General features: G+C 40.1%; 1 protein-coding gene across 1 annotated transcript in view; it reads left to right on the forward strand.

Annotated features, from left to right (window-relative positions):
- CD38 (CD38 molecule) overlaps positions 1-19,147 on the forward strand; it is a 42,695-nt gene extending 23,548 nt beyond the window's left edge. The window contains exons 2-8 of the mRNA XM_012737552.3: positions 4,127-4,256; positions 6,237-6,372; positions 11,283-11,368; positions 13,554-13,627; positions 15,143-15,235; positions 15,583-15,668; positions 18,834-19,147. Coding sequence (XP_012593006.2) covers positions 4,127-4,256; positions 6,237-6,372; positions 11,283-11,368; positions 13,554-13,627; positions 15,143-15,235; positions 15,583-15,668; positions 18,834-18,859 — 631 coding nt within the window. The 3' untranslated portion in view covers positions 18,860-19,147. The remainder of the gene's footprint in view (positions 1-4,126; positions 4,257-6,236; positions 6,373-11,282; positions 11,369-13,553; positions 13,628-15,142; positions 15,236-15,582; positions 15,669-18,833) is intronic.
- Positions 19,148-21,200: the final 2,053 nt, after the last annotated feature.

Consider the following 21,200-nt stretch of genomic DNA (forward strand, 5'->3'; position numbering starts at 1 on the left):
CTTTTTCTTTTCTAATCTGGATGCCTTTTATTTCTCTTTCTTGCCTAATTTCCCTGGCTAGATCTGTAGTACAATGTAGAATAGAAGTGATGTGGCTGGGCGTGGTGGCTCACACCTGTAATCCTAGCTCTCTGGGAGGCCAAGGCAGGAGGAGTGCTCAAGGTCAGGAGTTTGAAACTAGCCTGAGCAAGAGCAAGATCTTGTCTCTACTAAAAATAGAAAGAAATTAATTGGACAACTAAAAATATATAGAAAAAAAATTAGCCGGGCATGGTGGCACATGCCTGTAGTCCCAGCTACTCAGGAGGCTGAGGCAGGAGGATCACCTGAGCCCAGGAGTTTGAGGTTGCTGTGAGCTAGGCTGACACCATGGTACTGTAGCCAGGGCAACAGAGTGAGACTTTGTCTCAAAAAAAAAAGAAAAAGAAGTGGTGAAAGCAGACATCCTTGTATGGTACTTGATCTTAGTCATTCACCATTAAGTATGATGTTAGCTGCAAGTTTTTAATCAATGACATTTATCAGGTTTAGGAAATTCCCTTCTTTTCATAATTTGCTCAGTGTTTATTATTATTATTATTATGAAAGAATATTGGATTTTGTTGTATGATTTTTCTGTGTCTATTGAAATGATTGTATGGTTTGTTTTGTCCTTTATTCTATTAATATAGTGCATTACATTGATTGATTAGCATATGTTAAACTAACCTTGCATTCCTGGAATAAATCTCACTTGATCACGGTATATAATTGCTTTTATTTGTAATTAAATGTTTTAAAATTTTTTTATTTGTTAATTATAAATTGACAAATTATAGTTGTATATATTTATGGGGTACAGAGTGATGCTATGAATACAATGTGGAATAATTAAATCAAGCTAATTATTTGTTGCTGAATTCTGCTTGCTAGTATTTTTATGAGGATTTTTGTGTCTATATTCATAAGGGATATTGGTCTTTAGTTTTCTTTCTTATGATGTCTTTATCTGGCTTTGGTATCAGGGTAACACTGAACTCATGGAATGGGTTGGAATGCGTTCACTCCTATTCTATATTTTGGAAGAATTTATGAAGGATTGGTGTTAATGATTCTTTAAATGTTTAGTAGAATTCACCAGTGAAGCCAGCTAGGCCTGAATTTTCTTTTATGGCAATATTTTAATTATTATTTTACTTGCTTTTCTTGTTATAGGTCTATTTAGATTTTCTATTTGGTCCTGAATCAGTTTTAGTAGTTTATGTCTTTCTAGGAATCTGTCCATTTTTATCTAGGTTATAGAATCTGTTTATGTATAATTGTTCATAGTATCCCCTAGAAATTTTTTTCCCTGTAAGGAAAGCAGTGATGTTCCTTATTTAATTCTTGATTTTATTACTTTAAGTCTTCTTTTCTTCTTGTCAGTCTAGCTAAAGATGTGTCAATCTTTAGATTTAGATTTTGTTGATCTTTTCAAAGAACAAACTTTGGGTGGTATTGATTTTCTCTATTATTTTTCTATTCTGTATTTTATTTATTTCTACCATAGTCTTTATTATTTCCTTTCTTCTGCTTGCCTTGGGTTAACTTTGCTCTTGTTTTTCTAATTCCTCAAGGTGTAGAGTTAGGATATTGACTTGAGATTTTTTTCTTTCAATATATCTACAAATTTCTCTCTTAGCACTGTTTTTACTATATCCCAGAAGTTTTGATACATGTGTGTTTGATTGTATTTGCTTTAATTTCCCTTGTGATTTCTTCTTGAATCCATTGTTTATTTAAGAGTGCAGTGTTAATCTTCAATTACTGGAGAATTTTTAGTTTTCCCCTCTGTTATTGATTTGTAGTTTCATTCCATTGTGATCAGAAAAGATACTACACATGATTTTAATCTTTTTTATTATGAATAATAATTTGCCTATTTTATTTCTTTTATTAAATTTCAAACTCTTTGAATTTATTAAGACTTTTTTTATGGCCTATGTATGGTCTATTGTAGGAATGCTCCATGTGCATTTGGGAACAATGTGTTGTTATTCTGCTGTTGCTGGGTCAAGTGCTCTAAATGTCTATTAGGTCTAAATGGATTATAGTGTGGTTCAAGTCTTCCCTTTCCTTATTGACTTTTCTCATCCAGTTAATGAGTCACTTCTCTTTTGCTGCTTTCAAGATTCTCTGTTTGTCTTTTAATAATTTGACTACAGTATATTTAGGTGTGGGTCTTTCATTTTATCCTACTTGGAGTTTGTTGAGTTTCTTGAAATGGTAGGTTAATATTCATCAAATTTGAGAAGTTTTGGGGCATTATTTCTCTAAAAAATTTTTTTTCTGCCTCTTTCCTCTCCTCCCATTATGCATATGTCCGTATACTTGATCCCAAGTTCAGTAATTCTTTCTTTCGCAGTTCAAATTTGTTATTGAGCCCCTCCAGTGAAATTTTCATTTCAGCTGTTTTACTTAACTCCAGAATTTCTCTTTAATTTTTTAGAAAAACAACTTCTATCTAATAATTGATGTTCTTATTTGGTAAGACATCATTCTTGTACTTTCCTTTCATTTTCTATAGATATTTGATTCTCCAGTTTTTCTTTTTAAGTTTTTTGTCCCTTGTTAGCTCCAACAGGTTAAAAAAAAGAAAAACAACCTCATACACCTGCAGTGTTATATAATTGTCACTGATTGTTTTCACAAATGCTTTGTGGGTAGGGTTGTTCACATAAAGTGAACTCTGAGTCATGTCAAATAAAGACAAGTCCTGAGCGGTGAGCTTTTCAGTAAGCTTCCAGACAAGTCAAATACACAGTTCTCTGGGGGATAGGGGCATATTTGGAAAGATCCAAACCCACTCCACACTGTCTGGTGGCTGGAAGGCTGATGGTTTTTCACATCTATCATCATTGTGGAGCTGTTGGATTTTAAGGCTTCCATAGAGCAGGGAGAGGGAGATGGAATTAAGGCAAGTTAAAATGCCACAAGGGTGACTGTTCTAACCAAGGTTTAACCATTTTTTTGGAATAACACTTTTTGGATTGTTTTAAGCTTTAGTTAATTTCCAGGGTTCTCTAAAGTTGGTATTGATAATTCTTGCCAGTGTTCCCATTGCTTTTATGGAGAAGCAGAATTTTGGCGTTCCTTACTTCTTTATTCTAGAAGTGGTATCTTTCTTCTTTAATCATACTTACATTTTGAATCTTATATAGCTCACTTTCAATCTTCCACTCAGTCTATAAACATTATTTTGAATCTAGTATTAGAGGGATGGGTGGATGAACCAGATACAGTTTCTGGCCTCAGTGCTCTGCATATTAGGCAAATAGCCCTGTTTCCAGCTAACTTTCCTTTGAGGCAGGATGCATTTGGGCAAATGTAAGGGAGCAGATTTGCTCTTCCTTAGAGGAAGAGAGGTTTCCCTGTGGAAGCTTTTTAGTTGGGTTACAACTTAAGAAGCCCTAAATCTGTTCTTAATAGATTCTGTTCTTAATAGAGTGAGGTAGCCTCACTATCATTTATCACTCATTGCTGGAGAAGCTCATACACACATTGGGTCAGGAGACCTCCCAATCGCGGGGAAGGGCAGACTTACTTCCCCTGGCTCTACTGGCTCCAGGGTGTGGATGCAAAGTGTGGATAAGATTTCAATCGGCAGACATGGGGAAGAAAGCATCCCGGGCCGTGGCTGCTAAGAGGTGGGAAAATTCAAGAAGAGTCCAATAAGGAATTTGGACTTTCTGAAGGCAGCTGGAATCCTTAATTTTTTTTTTTTTTACAGTGTGTAATATAAGATAGAGAAAACTAGTTGCCTTTGTATGTTCTTCTCAGTTTTGTTTCACACTTAGGCAAGTCATCATTAATGACCAGACTGTTTTGCCCTGGCATCAGAAGGACACAGATCTGAATCTTGGAGCTACTACTTTGCCATCTGAGTGAACTAGGAAAGGTCATTTCAAACCCACCAAGCTTCTATTTCATCTGTGAAACAGGGAGGGTAGTGGCCGTCTCATGAAAATGTTGTCCAGCTTAGATGGGATGATATGTATGGACTACCTGGCACTCAGTAGATGCTTCCTAAATGAAATTTATGTCCCCCAAATATTTTAAAGATCAAATTATTCGTGTTTTATTTTATTTTTCATGTTTCATCTCACAGAAATGTAGACTGCCAAAAGATACAGGAAGCATTCAAAAGCTCGTCTATTTCAAAGAATCCTTGTAACATTACAGAAGAAGACTATCAGCCACTGGTGAAGTTGACAACTCAGACTATACCTTGCGGCAAGGTAATTTGGGCAAGTTAGTAGTTTTAAAACTAGAATAAAAGCTAGAGGGAAGATCTCACAGGACCACATTTGAATAGAAGAGGAAAAATCCAGACTTTGGTGTGGGGCCATGGGGGGGACCATGATATCATCAGGATTTAGGACATTTGGGGAAGAGAGGTAAGAGAGAAATGGGGACATGGAAAGAGGAAAGGAGAATTGGCCAAAAATCAGGCAAAAGAAACCTAACACCAAACTCAACTCAAACAAACAAAAATAACCAAACCTTATACAATTCCAAAACTTTCCCTTGACCTCTGATAATAATTATAATAATAATAATATAATAGTAAGTAATGTCAATTGACATGTGCATAGTGCTTTTCTGCTTACAAAGGACTCCTAATCCTTTTCCTCCTAGTGTTTCACAGCCATTTTGTGGAATGGGCAGGTTGGGTGCCAGTGTCCCCGTTTTACCAGTGAGATAACCGAGGCTTGGTGAGTTTAGGTGACCTGTGATTGCCCAAGTTTGACAGGTTGAAAGTGACAGTTGAAATGTGAATGGCGCAAGACTTGGAGCCAGAGAGGCCTGGGTTTTCATATATTGATTATATTGGAAAAGGTCTATCATGGAGTGTATCTTTTCTAAAGTCAGTGTTTAAGGCAAAAATTCAGTGTTTCAAGCCACAACATTGTCTTTGTGAAGCCCTTAAATCTACCCACAAATCACAGCCTCTCATCCCATTGGTAGTGAGCTGGTGTTATGGTACCTCTTCTCTTTGGTGTACCAGGGACTATTCCCTAGGTGGAGGAGATGCTTGGCAAATAATAACCCAGGCTGACATTTGTCGAATAAGTGACTGTGCGACAGACACTGTGCTAAGAAATTTACTTGTGTTGTCTTATTTAATCTCCCCAGCATCCCATGAGTTTGTTATACTCATTATCATTGCCATTTTACACGTGTGAGGCTTGGTGATGCTTTGGTTGCCCAAGGTCAAGAGGGTCAAACAGTTAGTAGTGGTGATGATGGGCCCAGTAAGAAGAGAGACTCCAGGGCCCCTGCTTTGACCCACGGCCCGCCACTGTCTCCCTTTAAGAATGAATAGATTCATTGGCCGGGCGCTGTGGCTCACGCCTGTAATCCTAGCTCTTGGGAGGCCGAGGCGGGCGGATTGCTCAAGGTCAGGAGTTCAAAACCAGCCTGAGCAAGAGCGAGACCCCGTCTCTACTATAAATAGAAAGAAATCAATTGGCCAACTGATATATATATAAAAAATTAGCCGGGCATAGTGGCACATGCCTGTAGTCCCAGCTACCAGGGAGGCTGAGGCAGAAGGATCGCTCGAGCCCAGGAGTTTGAGGTTGCTGTGAGCTAGGCTGACGCCACGGCACTCACTCTAGCCTGGGCAACAAAGCGAGACTCTGTCTCAAAAAAAAAAAAAAAAAAAAAAAAAAAGAATGAATAGATTCATGGAACAATATTATTCTGAAATCTGACCTTTAAGAGGGATCCTAAAAACATACTATCTATGTGGGGTTTTTTTTTGGTGGAGGTAGGGAAGATTTGGGGAAAGTGGAAAAGGTTATGTAGCTCTTTAAGAATCAAAAAGCATTTCTTCCAGAAAATAGGAGATAGACAGAAATTTTTTGCAGGTAACTTTAGGAAAATTGGAACTCCCTGATGCGTCCTCTGGATGCGGACAGATCCTGTGTTAGTTACAAGGTTTTGATCAGTGGCTTTTCAGCCTTTTCTGACTGCAACCCAGAATAATAAATTCCTTTTACATTGTGACCCAGAACACATGCTCTCTCTTTCTCTCTGTCCTCTCTCTCTCCTGTCCCCTGCCCTTCCCCCTTCTCTTCAATCTCTTTCTCCCCCGCCCGGATTCTCTCACACACAGAGAGCGATTCTGTGTCTTTCATTTACAAAAATGTGGATTTCTTTTTTTGACCCACTAAATTGATCTCAATGATAGGTTGTGTTTATTTTTCCCCCAGACTGTCCTTTGGAGCAAAGCGAAAGAGACGGCACACGAGTACACGCGGGGGGACCGGGAGATGTTCACCCTGGAGGACACACTGCTGGGCTACCTGGCTGACGGCCTCACGTGGTGTGGAGACACCGGCACTTCTGGTGAGGGCCTGGTCCCCCAGGGCTTGCCCAGGGACGTGCAGTGTGAACGGGCAGGCACTGCCAGGGGCTCTGAGAGGCTAGTGTGGAGGAAGGAGCCACAGACACCCACCCTGAGGTCATCTATACCCTTCATGACAAATCAGGCTGATGTAAAAGATTACAGCATTCCCTATGCCGATTCCTGTTTTCCTGCAAAATTGACTTCAGAGTTTGGGATTGCCTGTGCTCCCCGAGTCCTTGGTGCTCCTGTAGCCTGCTTCTGAATTCTTGGTGTTTTGATTTCCGTAAAGGCATCATTCAGGACTAGAGAGTTCTAGGGCAGGATGAGGTCTCAGAAGGACTTAGGCCAAAGTCTTGTCCCACAGAACCACCACAGTAGCCTGGGCTGGGCTTTGTCATCCTTTTCCAGATGTAGCCTCTTCCTGCTCAGAAAGACTGAGAACACCTCACTGGGGGAAGGTGTTTTCTACTCAGAAAACCCTATTGAGCCAGATTTTACTTCTTTTTTTTTTCTTTCCCTTTTTATTTATGTGCTGGATATTTTTCCTTTATATTGTTGTATCCTTATTTTTATTGCTTTTGACTATTTGTTTGAAAAAGCTTGTCTTATCATAGCTTCTTTATCCCAGGTTTGCATTATTTCAGTTACAAAAATGAAGCATGCTTATTTGAAAAAATACTTGCATATCATAGAAATGCATAAAAGTAAAAAGTGAAGGTGACCCTGCATCCTTCTTCCACCCACAACCTCTGCAGCACTTCTCAAAGGGTAACTGTTGTCAACAATTTGGGACATGTCCTTCCAGACCTTTTTTCATTATGTCTATATAAGCTTATATTAAAAAAATGTATGCATACAGTTCTGCAACTTGCTTTATTCACTTAAAGTTAATAGGTATAAAGATACTCATATTCTTTTTAAATGATTTATCATTAATCAGTGCTATTAATGGACATTTAGGTTGTTTTCAGTTTTTGTTGCTATCATAACCACTGTTGCAAGAGACACTTCATACACACACGCACGCACACACACACGTCTGCATGTTTGAAGAATTACAGAAAGGTAATTGTCTATAAATGGAATTTCAATGTTAAAAGATAAATTGTGATGTAAACTGAAAATGTCATTTACAAGGTGGTAACAGACCGTGTACGGTGGCTCACGCCTATAATCCTAGCACTCTGGGAGGCCGAGGCGGGCGGATTGCTCAAGGTCAGGAGTTCGAAACCAGCCTGAGCAAGAGTGAGACCCCCCGTCTCTACTATAAATAGAAAGAAATTAATTGGCCAACCAATATATATAGAAAAAAATTAGCCAGGCATGGTGGCACATGCCTGTAGTCTCAGTTACTCGGGAGGCTGAGGCAGTAGGATTGCTTGAGCCCAGGAGTTTGAGGTTGCTGTGAGCTAGGCTGACGCCAAGGCACTCACTCTAGCCTGGGCAACAAAGTGAGACTCTGTCTCAACAACAACAAAAAAAGGGTGGTAACAATTTCGTACCCTCATCAAGAGCATATATGTGGTTGTCTATCTACCTAGATCTTCACCAACACTAGATATTAATACTTCAAAAATTTTGGACCAATTTGATAAAGAAAAAAATACTTCAATTTATTTTTAATTTCTTTGATGGTGAGTTTGAGCATATGTATATATATTAATGGCAGATATTTCTATTTCTTCTATAAACTGTTAGTTCATATATTTTAACCATCTTTATTGGGTTATCTATTATTTTCTTATTAATAGAAGTTCTTTATAAATTAATAGTATTGGGCATTTAGAGTGCCTATGATCTACATGCTTCATGAGTATTCACTCATGCCATTTTACACAGCCCCATGAGGCCTGATGGTGGTCCCATTTTACAGATGAGAAGTCTGAGGCACAGAGTTAAGTAACTTGTCACTCGGTAAGTGGCAGAGCTGAGAGCAAACCCAGAAAGACTGACTTGAGAAACTGTGCTCTTAACTGCTATGTTGTTCTGTCTGTTTTCTGGCTGAAGGTGGCACCTCTATTTTTTTTTAGTTTGGACTTTCCTTTTTATACTGTTTATAGTCTGTGTTTTGCCACACAGAAATGCAGAAGACCTTTGCTATGGCTCCTGGGTATGGTATCTTTGCTTAGAAAGATTTTCCTTACCTTGAGATTAGGGAAGCATTCGTCTATATTTTTATACACTAATTTTACTTTTATAATATTTAAATTTATATGTATTCTGAGTCTTCCCTCCCAGAATAAGATATATAAATGTTTCTCTCGCTATTTTTATTTTTTGGTTAAGTTTTATAGTTTTTGCTATGTTCCCTGTTTTTCTTTTTAAATTTCCATTTTAGCAATTTAACTTTTTTCTTGGTCATTGATTTAACATTTTTAGCTTTTAAATTTATTTCCAATAAACTCTTCTCCTTTGGTTTTATTTTTCAACTCACCACTTCAGTTTTTTCTTGGAATGAAGTGGAGATAGAGAAAATGAAATAATCTATTTTTAAAAATTGATTTACATTTCAGAGTTCTTTATTTTTGCTTTCTTTAAAATTGAATCCTGTATATGTAATTTTATTTATCTGCTTTCTTCTTCTTTGTCCTCAATTTTTGTTAATTTTCACCTTTCTCCCTGTTTTATAGTCTCTATAGTCTGATTTATATTTATTTATATCTTTTTTATTGTAAATAGACAATTTTTAATTGTATATATTTATGAGGTACAAAGTGATGTTATGATTTATAAATATAATGTGGGATAATTAAATCAAGCTTATTTACATATCCATCACCTCAAATACTTATTTTTTATAGTGAGAACATTTGAAATTTACTCTTAGAAATTTTGGAATGTATAGCACACTATTATTAACTATATTCACCACATGGTGCAATAAATCTTAAAAAAAGTCCAAAGTCATGGTGTCTGCTGGGCCATGCTTTCTCTGAACTCTCTAGGGGAAAATCTTTCCTAGTCTCTTCCAGCTTTTTGGGTTGTTGCCAATTATCACTGGTGTTCCTGGGCTTGTAGATGCATTACTCCAACCTTTGCCACTGTTATCACATGGTCATCTTCTCCCTGTGTGTCTTCATGTCATCTTACCTCTGTGCATGTCTGTCTCTGTGTCCAAATTTCCCCTTCTTGTAAGAACAGTAGTTATATTGGAGACCCACCCTATTGATCGCATCTTAATTTGATTACATCTACAAAGACCCTCTTTCCAAATAAGGTCCCATTCACAGGTACCAGGGATTAGGATGCAACACGTCTTTTGGGAGGATAGAACCCATAAGAAGGTGGAAGTAAAATAGTGGTGTTTTCTTAGGGTAAGCTCTACACATACACAGAGAGGAAACAGGCAGTTGCCACGCTCTCAGACTTCTGGGACACAAGAGAAGGTTCTAGAGCCTCTCTCCATACACCTTCTCTACCTGCTTGATAACGCAAAGTTGACGTAGGATATTTCCAGATTCTGCCTCCTCCCTCCCTCCCACCCCCCATTCTTTTTTTTCCTTCATGCAGGGACTGGGCCCCTAACCCTTTATTAACTATTTCATTTTACATCATATAGTTCTTAGACACAACCTTGGGTCATGTTTTTGAAAGTTTCTTAATTGAAATCATATGTCTTTAAGATGTGTGGTGTGATGTTTTGATATACATAGTGAACTGGCTATTACAGTCAAGCTAATTAGCGTATCTCTTTACATAGTTACCATTTTTTTGTGGTGATCGCCCCTCTTTTTACCCTCCTTATAGCCAATAAATTGCCAACCTAATCTATTTGCCTGGTAAGTCATCATTTCTTTCTATCTTGTTACCACTGCTTGAGTCCAGCTTGGTAACATACTCTCTTTTCTTGCTGGGACTTTTGAAGAATTCTTATTGCTCACTTCTTACCCCTTTGGGTCATCTTGCAATCACAGTGTTCTTCCTAAAGCAAAAATATGATTGTATTCATCTCCTCCCTAAAACTTAAGTAGCTCTCTTTCACCGCTAGGGTAAAGTCTAAATTCCTTGGTATGACCTGGCCTCTTGTCTTTCACATACCTCATCTTTCATCATTCCCTTCCTCACCCCTTAAGTTCTGGAAGTACTAATCTAAACCTATTAGGCTGGCCCACAGCTCTGTGCCTTTGCACATATTCTCTCTGCGTGGAGCACCCTCCTCTGTCTCCTTTGTCTGAAGATTCCTATTCATCCTTCAAGACCAAGTTCACCGTCAACTTTCCCTGATGACGCTGCACAATCCCCCAATCCAAGTTGATTTTTTCTTTGGTAGATTGCATTCCATCTCTAAAGACAGGACTCTCATCTAATTTATCTCTCTATCCCCAAGACCTAATAAATATTTACGAATTAAGGCAGATATCCTTGGGAGAAATGACACAGAAACCGTGCATTGATGCTCTATGTCTATTGTACTTCACTGAGGACCAAGACTGTTTTGATAGCGGTGAGTGTAGGAAGACTCTGAGCCCGTCTGAGCCTAAAAGTATGGGGACTTACGGAGGTGGGGGGAGGAAACACTCAACCAGAGAGAGTTGTCAGGAAGCAGAGAAGTGGTCGGCAAGAGTGACCTCTGAGGGCCTGGTTTTACCTCTGATTCTTCCTGGATTTGATGATAATGTTGAGGGCTTGTCTCTGTTGGTTGAACTTTTGCTGCTGCTTCCCAGAATGATGACTTAAAACTTGTCACTGTGTTCCTGTCTGGGGTTTGGAAGGTAAGGTAAGGACTTGGATGGGATTCAGGGGACACTTAGTTAAATTGGGTCTAAATGTGTCCATTCTCCACCCTCCATCTTGGCAGTGATGCCGCTAGAAAATGGCTCCCCTGTGATTGAACAGCCAGGGAAGAATGGAGGTTATTTATGCTCTCTCTTTGCCACTGTAATAATTTTCTATAAACCATGTATTTTAGAAATGAACTACCGATCTTGTCCACACTGGAAGAAAGACTGCCCTAATAATCCTGTTTCGGTATTCTGGAAAATGGCTTCCCGGAGGGTAAGTAGCAAGTAGTGAAATTCTAGAACTTTGGAGACCAAAGAACCTAAGAACTCATCCAGTCAGTGGTGGGCTTTAACACTTTTTGGATCATAAACTCTTTTAGGAATGAAAGTGTAGGATAGGATACTTTCCTGAAAAAAAGGTTGGGAAGACATTTCAGAAGATTTTCACATATAATTTTAGAGCGTTCACAATGGGTGTGTGGGCTCCAGATGAAGAATCTCTGCTCTTACCCATGCTTTGGCTTTGGTTTAATCCTCTGGGCCGAGTGTTGGTCGATCTTATACTCCTGCAACAGTCTTAATATTTATTTCATTACTCTATGAAATGTTTAGGGCAGTGCTGTTGCTAAAAACTTTTAAAGCCAAGTCACATTTTGTATGTATCAAGCACCTACTTATGTTCCTCACTCAGCCCTTGACACTAGGAGGCACAGGTGATGGAAGGTATCCTGTCCTTGTGAGCTACCTGTGCCTCTGTTTGCCAGTCACTCAACAATGTATGCAGATGCCCTTCTTTTGTCAGACCGATCTCTTTCTTTTTCTGACAATAAAGGCAGTGTTCCTTTTTTTTTTTTTTTTTTTGAGACAGAGTCTTGCTTTGTTGCCCAGGCTAGAGTGAGTGCTGTGGTGTCAGCCTACCTCATAGCAACCTCAATCTCCTGGGCTCAAGCAATCCTTCTGCCTCAGCCTCCCAAGTAGCTGGGACTAGCTAATTTTTTCTATATATATTAGTTGGCCAATTAATTTCTTTCTATTTATAGTAGAGATGGGGTCTTGCTCTTGCTCAGGCTGGTTTCAAACTCCTGACCTCGAGCAATCCGCCTGCCTCAGCCTCCCAGAGTGCTAGGATTACAGGCATGAGCCACCACACCCAGCCTGGCAGTGTTTCTTGATGGTGTGAATCTCCACCTCCATTCAATGCTTCCAACTCATGTGACCTTAAGGCAAACTGACCCAATACTTACTTCGTGGAGGCTCTGGAGAATTATATCTCGCTGGGACCATACTTGGCACCCTTGAAGCAGACTTGAGTTAGCACTCTGATTAATAATAACAACTGGGCTCTGCCCCTCTGCTCACCACCCTCAGAGGAAAGACAGAGGCAGCACTGGATTCAGTGCCAAATCTGTAGTGGTGTTCCTATCGCCTGCAGAATCCAGTCCAGATTCACAGCCCTCCGTGAACTGCCTTATCTAGCCAACGTCCCCATCCGCTGAAGTTTGCGCACAAGCACACCACTGTTCTCTTACACCCTAGGCTTTTCCTGTCACAGCTGCCTCAGCTTTACCTGGTGAAATCCTGTCCGTCCTTTAGGGCTTGGCTTTCGTGCCTTCCATGACACTTGTCCTGTGCTTTTCCAATCTCTGCCACAGAGTATTGGACTCTTTGCTTCCGCTTTCCCTCCTCCCTCTCTCCTTTTCCTTCCACAGATGTTTACTGGGCACCTGTTCCGTGCCACGTACCAGTACGAGCATCCAGGAAGGCCAGGCTCGCGGCTCTCCCGGAGCTCTTAGTGCCGAAGGCTAAACAGACAACCAGCTCATCGTTACAACGCAATCCAGTTTGATAATGTGAATGGGATACTGTCCGGGTTCGGAGAAGGGGACCTGAGCTAGTCCCAGGGCTTGCAGGGAGCATGTAGATTGCTTTATTTTGTCCATTTTGTTTTCTCCTGTGCTAGCAAAGATTCCTGCTGAAAGTTTGTTGCATGAAGAAATAAAACTCCTTGCTCAAGCATACTCCTTTCTTTGTTCATTCCTTCAATCTCCCTTTTCTCTTTGTACCTTTCCATGACTCAAGCTCACCTTTTTTTTCTCCTCAGTTTCCTTGTTTGTGATGTTTCCATTTCCTTTACCCCTGAATCGTCCACCCTGTTCCCATTAAATGAAGGGGACTTCTGACTTCTAAACCACTGAATTTAGTAGCCCTGTGAACAATGACACTAAACTTCGCTGTTCGAACACTTACAGATTGGATCAAATGCTTCAAGAAAAGTGACATGAAGCATAATCCCTCCAATGGCTTGGAATGAAAATTATATAATCTGACATTCCTGTCCGAGAACCATATAGGATATTCCCTCCTTGACTAACTATTGCTAAGCCCTGTTTTGAATGGAACTGCTGGGGCATGGGGATTATATTTTCATGCTAAAGAATGGTGGCCATTTGTTTTTTAAGTTTGCAGATGCTGCCTGTGGTGTGGTCTATGTCATACTCAATGGCTCCATCAGTAACCCCTTTGACGAAAACAGGTACTCATTCCTTTGCATCCTATTTCCAAGGGTTATCATAGGCTCCTGTTGGATATTTCACCCCTAGCAAGAATATGCTTATCATGTTTCAAGTCAGTTCTGAAAATTTGAGCTAAGAAAAGTAAACATTTTGTATTTTCTGGAGACCTTCATCTAAGTCAATGCTTTTGTCTGATTTCTCCTTTGCCTAAAATCCGCTAGCAGTCCCGGTGGCCCTTGCCCTGCGTCCAGCCCCTGCTCTGGAGTTTTCCAGGCCTGGTGTAATTTTCTCAGCGTTCTCTCCCATTACACTCCGCCCTGCCCACTCGCCACCTTTGTTCACACGGTTCCCCCGCGTGACCTGCTTCACCTGCTCTCTTCTGCCTGTCCTAGTCCACACCATCCACGAAGATCTGGCCCGACTCCTCTCTTCTTCGTGAAGCATGCGAATCCCAGTTCAGCAGTAAAACTACTGTTGGAACATCAGGAACTGCACTGGGCTCTGGTCTTTATTACCCTGCGCAGGCATTTTCAGCAATGTACTGGAGTGGTTAAAAGCGAGGCTTGCAGAGGTCATTACATATTACCTCTGTGACCTTAGGCAGGGCATCTAACCTGTGTGATCTCCTATATATGTCCCTGAAGTGGTCACGGTGATATGAAGATTAACTGAGATCATGTATGAGAAATGCTGAGCTGTGTGCCTAACCACAGAGAAAGTTCTCAATGAGTATCAGCTCTTATTCTCTCATTTCATCCTCACCACTGAATCTGGCCATGCCCATGTCTTCCTTGTCTCATTTCCTTCTAGACTTACAGTTTTCACCGCATTCATTGCCTTTTTGGCCTTTGTTCTTTAGTCTTTCTCTGCCCAGGGCTGCCTGCGAGGAGGGAGCATATATTATTTTGTCCTGGGAACACTAGCTACCCCAAATTAATTTTTCTTCTCTCGTGTTTTAATATTTAATTCCACAGAGAAGCATCTGTTCTTTTGTCTTCTTCTGATCCCAGCATTTTGGGTGAATGCATTAACATCCCAGAAATTTATTATCTGATATTAGGGCTCTAACTATTTGCAATAGGAGTGACAGCTGTCAGAGACTGACAGGGAAGAGTTTAGGAATGTGATTGGGGCAGGCCACCAGGGTCTTTCAAAACAGTGCTTCTCAAACTTCACTGGGCATGAGAATCACCTGGGATTGTTCAACTGCAGATTAATTCAGCAGGTGGTGGTGGGTGAGACGCTGCAGATCTAACTAGATCCCAGGTGTTGCTCATTATGTTGGTCTAAGGACTACTCTTTGAATAGCAAGTATTTAATGAATCAATATCAATGTACAAATTAAGAATCTTATTTTGAGAATCTGGTAATTGAGGGTCACATCGAATGAGAAAAAGTGACTGTTTCTAATGCAAATCATGGGTCAGTTTCAAAGAGTAGGTTCTAACCAGTGGTGTCTTGCCTACTGGTTTTTAACAGAGGATATGGATGCTTTAGTTTGGGGTTGACAATGTTCTTTGTCTCTTCTAATTTAGCACTTTTGGAAGTGTGGAAATCAATAATTTGCGTCCAGAAAAGGTTCAGGCACTACATGCCTGGGTGATACATGATGTCGGAGGAGTTCCCAGGTGAGTCTTACCACTTTGTATGAAAGGGTTGTTTTATGAATCAATCCACAAAAGAAGACACAATCACAGGAATGCATTGGGAACAAACTGGGTCAGGGAATGAATGGAGCCTTCCGCTACCTTTTGCCCATCCCAATAGTCTCTTGATTTTATCTCCATAATGGGTGTCTAACTGCTTCCCACTGCAGCTCCTCTGCTCACCTGGTTGGACATCTTAGAGGTTGGACATCTGCCTCACCCTCTTTATGATAGGGCCTTGCACAGGGTTTGCTACAAAAAAGAAACTAAGAGACTCAAGAAATGTTGTGAGATCTTATAATTTTAATACTTTCTTCTTTTTTCCTCAGTGACCCATGCATGACTTCCTCCATAAATAAGCTGAAATCGATTACAAGCCAAAGGAAAATTGCATTTAGGTGCCGGCATAATGCAGGTAATTGATTTTCTTGGGGAAAAAAGGGCTGCCTTGCAATTTGTAGGTATTTCCCTCTTCCTTGGCCTCCTCTGAGCCGGGACGGCTGAGTGAATCTCTGCTGGGCCTTGATGGTGATCTCAGATGGTGCCCTGTGGTGATCTCTGTCTTTCCTCACCAGCCTAGCCCAGAGGGTTTTCCTGGCCAGTGGCTTTCACTTGGCCACCTTCCCCCCATCCTCCTGTTTCTTCCCTGCTGGCCCCAAGCAGGACTTGTCTCTGAAGCTGACCCAGACTTTGAGGATATATTTTTCCTGCTTCCCAGTATGAGTGGCTGAATCCAAGGGCTTAGGGGACTGCAAGGTTCCAGGGAGGCAGAATTGTGTTTTGCTAATACCTTTCTCTCAGTTGTCCAATCCTTGTTAGTTGGCACAGTTTTGCATGTGAAGTTTCCTTCGTTAAATCTGGGTGTAGATGCCGAACTTGGTACGATGCCATATGGCAGTCCATCAAGATTTATCTTTTTTAGATTAAAAAAAATATAAAATCTTTAAAAAAAAATTTACTAGTAATCCATGTTTATTGGAGAAAAGTTTAAAATTAAAGATCAGTATATATATATTTTTACATCACCTGTAATTATATTTTCAAAACTGAGACCGCCAACCCCTACTCATTTTTAAGTAGTTTTGGCCAATGATGTAGGTAGAGACTTGTTGCTAGAAGCATCTGTGGGGAGTCTCCCATGTGTGATAACTTAGACCAAGACTGATGCAGGAAGAAAAAGCTTTTCAAAGAATGCAGAAGCTAAAATGCCTAGAATATTTCTTCTGCCTCCTTCATGTCACCACTCTCTGCCACCAACCAAAGGCAGGAGGATAGATACAAGGGACTCTCACCGATGGCTCTTCTTGCCCAAATGACCTGAATTCCCTATCACTCAGCTGGCTGTTATCTGGAAACTGCCAGAAAAATCACATAAGCATTCTGCAGCAGTTAGATGGGAAAACAGAATGAAGAATCAACCATGAAAGAAACCTTGCAGACATCTGACCAGTCTGAGTTATTCAAAGATATTTTGCGTGGAGAAAATAGACTACTGGAAACCTCGGAGAAGATTGGGGAATGAAGACGGTCTTCCCTGCAACACTCTTTTATCTTTCCCCTCATATTAAACACTAACCTTTTTCTCATTAATAGTCAGAAGTTGTTTATATTCAATCCCATCAACTACCCTCAATTGTGTCTACTCCAGGCTCCAGGTGAGCTCATTCATTCTCCATCCGGAAAGATTATACAGATGTAGCTTCCATCTGGACTTGTACAGACAGTGGCCCAGGGAAAAAGCAGGTCATTTGTGAGCCAACACTTGTCATTCACAGCAACAGATCATGTGACCTTAAACTTGGGGGATCGAATTTGAAATCACCGTTTATCTTCTCCAACCATATTCAGCATGACCCTCTGAATCACTGCACTCACAGGGCCCTATGATGTATCTAAGAACTGCATGATTTTGAAGGACAGCTATTTTTCTCTAGGGGAGTCCAAAGTGAATGTCATGAATATAGACACAGACTCTAGTTTAAGTCCCTCCATTCCAAACATACATTCTGATCTTAGCAAATTCCTGTTTGGCTATTTTGGAGTGATTATTTAATAAGCAAACAGAAGTGTAATTACATTTATGTGGCTTAGGCTTCCTAATGATTCTAGCGTTACCCTCTCAATAAATCCCACTACTCAGAGACAAATTCTATTAACATGTATATCCTTCAAGACTTTTCCTTTTTTTTTTTTTTTTCATATACTCACTCATAGTTCTGATAAAATGTTCTGATAAAATTCCTAATATATATTTTAATCAGTGGAAGGAACAGAAGGTAACAATACTTGTTTGGATTACCATAAAAAAAGCAAATGGTCTGCATGCTTAGCAGGTTAGTCCCTCTATTGGCATGTAAAAAAAAAAACCACTAAAGGGTGCTTTAATCTCCCGGTTACTTCAAAATACTGTCTTGTCTCTATACTTCAAAATGTTATCCAACATATGCAAGGTGTGTCCATTTTATTGGAACATTGGATACAAATGCTTCCATATATATGGAGAGATATGATCTTGATGGCATAATTGCTATTTCTTTTCCAAAACTGAATCTCCAATTAGAAATTATCATTAAGAAACATATTCATATTCTCCTCAATTTAATATAAAACAATGGTAGCTTCAAAAATCTTAAATAGTCTTACAAAGATTCCCTTTTTTATAGCAGTATTTCCTTAAAGAAGAGGATCTTTTTTTACCCTAGAACATATATAATCATGGGGGGTCCCCAGGTTACCATATTGGTGAGCACGTCGTGACCCTGTACTTAGAGCTGCTGCACCCACTGGTCATGACAGTTGGCTAGAGATGAGCCAGCCTGAGATGACCCCTCACAAGGGTCATCTGACATCTCTCCCTTTCAGAGCCCAGGGGTGCTGGCAGCTGGTTCTGAGGATTTCTCTCTTGCTTGACTCACATTTAGCAGGATCAGATTTAGCTGCAGTTTAATGAACCACTCTCCCTGCCACCCGCCCCCATGTGCCAGCCACTCCATTGGATCCTGTTGCTTTGCTATCTCATTTTTATCAAAATAATAGTCATCCACCTGTTAGATACTTATCTAAGGCTTGTTCTGTGCAAAGGAAGGGTGGTCCTCTTGCTGAGGCCTCTAGCCTTCTCCCAGAGCGTCTGTGACCCCTGTGCTGCCTTTGGCCCTTTGGTCCAACCTTCCCTCAGGAAGCTTCTGAAGAGAGAAAAGCAAATTATCTGCAGACGCTCTGGGGATGCCTGGTCTTGGCTGCTGCTTCTGCTGTGTTGTGACCATCAGCTGACACTGATAGCACATAGCTGTGACATGTTAGAGCCAGACATTGGTTCTCATCTCCACATATTGCCATCAAAAACCCTTCTCAGTATTTATTTCTATAGTTTTACAAGAAAAATGAAACTAAAGTGGGCCATACTTCACATCTTTCCCTCCTGGACTAGAACTTTCTCAGTGTCGTCCCTACAGGAGAAGTGTTTATGCGGATGCTAAGTGGTCCCGTGCATAATTTCATTTCTTTCATTAGTGAATTGAACCACAAGTGTATCATGTGGCCTTTTCATCTCTGTATTTTTTTTTTTTCTGTCTTGTTACAGGACTGCCACATTCATTAAGGATATGACAAATCCTGAGCGTTCGCCTTGCAGCTCTATGATCTGAGCCAACTGTCACGGTTGTTTCAGCCTTTTGACCCCTTGTGTATCCATCAACACGTGTGACTCAGCAGACTCACTGGTGGGGAGCCGAAGATTTGGGAGGGTCCTCTGTCTTACTGTCAGCATTAGAGATGGAATCCTTTTCCCCCAAAGCCTTAAAATAACTTATGTTAGCAGCATAGCTTTTATTGTGATCTATTAAGATTTAAGAAAAAAAAATTGTTGTATAAAATTAAAATGAAAATTTCCTATTATTTCATTTTCATGTGATTTTTAATGTTGTTTTTATGCTGGTAATATGCTTTCTATTGAAAAATGACCATACCAACCCTCTCCTGTTAGAATAGGCAAGTAAAAAAAACCGTAAATGCCCAGGCTTTTCAGAAAACATTACATTTCCAAATGAATGGCTTAGTCTTATGATATATTTTTGTACCCTTCCTATACAGATAGTTTCATTGCAAGCTCCATGGCCATGGGACATGTAGGGGAAAAGTATTCCATAGGATACTTGGTGCTGTACCTCTAGCCTTTCCAATAGTGCTGTGAGGTTGGTATTATTGTCTTCCATTTCTTATATGATAAAATGGAAGCTCAGAGGGGTTATATAATTTGCCCAGATGTCATACATTTAGTATCAAGGTAGAGGCTGGATTTGAACTGAGCTCTGTCCAGCTCCAAAGTATATGTGCTCTCTTTAGGCCTATAATACCAACCTGACAGTAGCTTATGTTCTCTACCAACAAATCCATGTTGGAGTAACTTGAATACAATGTAACCTGGAATGTGACTTTTTTGGATGGCTTCAAAACGGATGCACTGTTTTTTTCCTCCTCCTCTTCTTTCTCCTCATTATATAGTGTCTTATGTATGTAATAGCAGTTAAAATGTATTTGTTCCTGATATTGATAATTTATGTTTTCTCCTTTTTTCCCTTAGATTACTCCTGCTTGGGATTGACCAATCTTATTACTTTTTGTTTCTTTTTATTTTTTCTTTGAGACAGAGTCTTGCTGTCACCTGGGCTAGAGTGCCGTGGCATCAGCCTAGTTCACAGCAACCTCAAACTCTGGGCTCGAGCAATCCTCCTGCCTCAGCCTTCCAAGTAGCTGGGACTACGGGCACATGCCACTACACCCAGCTAATTTTTTTCTATCTTTAGTAACCCAGCTAATTTTTTCTATTTTCAGTAGAGATGGGGTCTCACTCTTGCTCAGGCTGGTCTCAAACTCCTGACCTCAACCAATCCTCCCTCCTCGTCCTCCCACAATGCTAGGATTACAGGCGGGAGCCACTGCACCTGGCCAATTTTATTACTTTTTTGAAGAACTAATCTTTAGTGTTGATGATTTTTTTCCTTCTGTTTAATTGGTTTTTGCTCTTCTCTTTATTATTATTATAGAAATTGTTTCTAATTTCTTTGGGTATATTTACTTAACTTCTCAAGATGAAAGTTTAGATTGTTGATTTTTTAGGCTGTTTTCTTTTTTTATATGTACATTTCAGTACTATAAATTTTCCTCTGAGCCCTGCTTTAGCTGCAGCCCTTAAGTTTTGATATGTCTCTTTTCATTGTCATTCAGTTAAAATACTTTAAAATTTCATTGTTATTTTGGAATGTGTTGCTTCATTTTCAACACCCGGAGGTTATCTAGTTTTTAAAAAACATATGTGTTGAATAAAGAATTAATAAACTAACTTGAGACTTATTCAGGGAATTTGCTTAATTTGTTGAAAATTGCATAAATGTTAGAGTCAGGCATTTCTGGATTCATATTTTGGCATCACTCTGTGATCTTGAACAAAATGCCTAACCTTTCCGAACTTCGGCTATCTTTCCATTCAAATAAAGATCATAAATTTGCCACCATTAAAATGTAGTGAGTACTGAAGAAGACAAGAAAAATTGAATCTAGCACAGAGCTTTGCATATAAGCAAGCACTCGGCCAACATTGGTTCCTTTCTGCCTTCCCTGGTTGACGATCTGGTTTCCTTTAGGAGTTCTGTAGCCATCACCACTGCAGTCAGTCCCAGGGTTCTTCACTAGCCCCTTCTTCACTTAGGCATGTCTTCGTGGGACTTTAGTCTTGGCTGGACATGAGGATGGGTGTTTGGGATCAGTTCTAACTGAGATGCAGACTTGCCCGAGTTAGCTCTGTCTGCAGAATGTCTTCAGAAACAGGTCCCTGAAACCTACTGGGTGACCTGGTTGTTTTCCCCTCAAGATTCTTTTAAGCTTGGTCACTGATTTCTGCATTCACTAATGTCCTTGTTCACCAGGGTACCCCTTGAAGTGGCTGCCTGAG

This window comes from Microcebus murinus, chromosome 3 (genome assembly GCF_040939455.1).
Source record: "Microcebus murinus isolate Inina chromosome 3, M.murinus_Inina_mat1.0, whole genome shotgun sequence".
Taxonomy (NCBI): Eukaryota; Metazoa; Chordata; class Mammalia; order Primates; family Cheirogaleidae; genus Microcebus; species Microcebus murinus.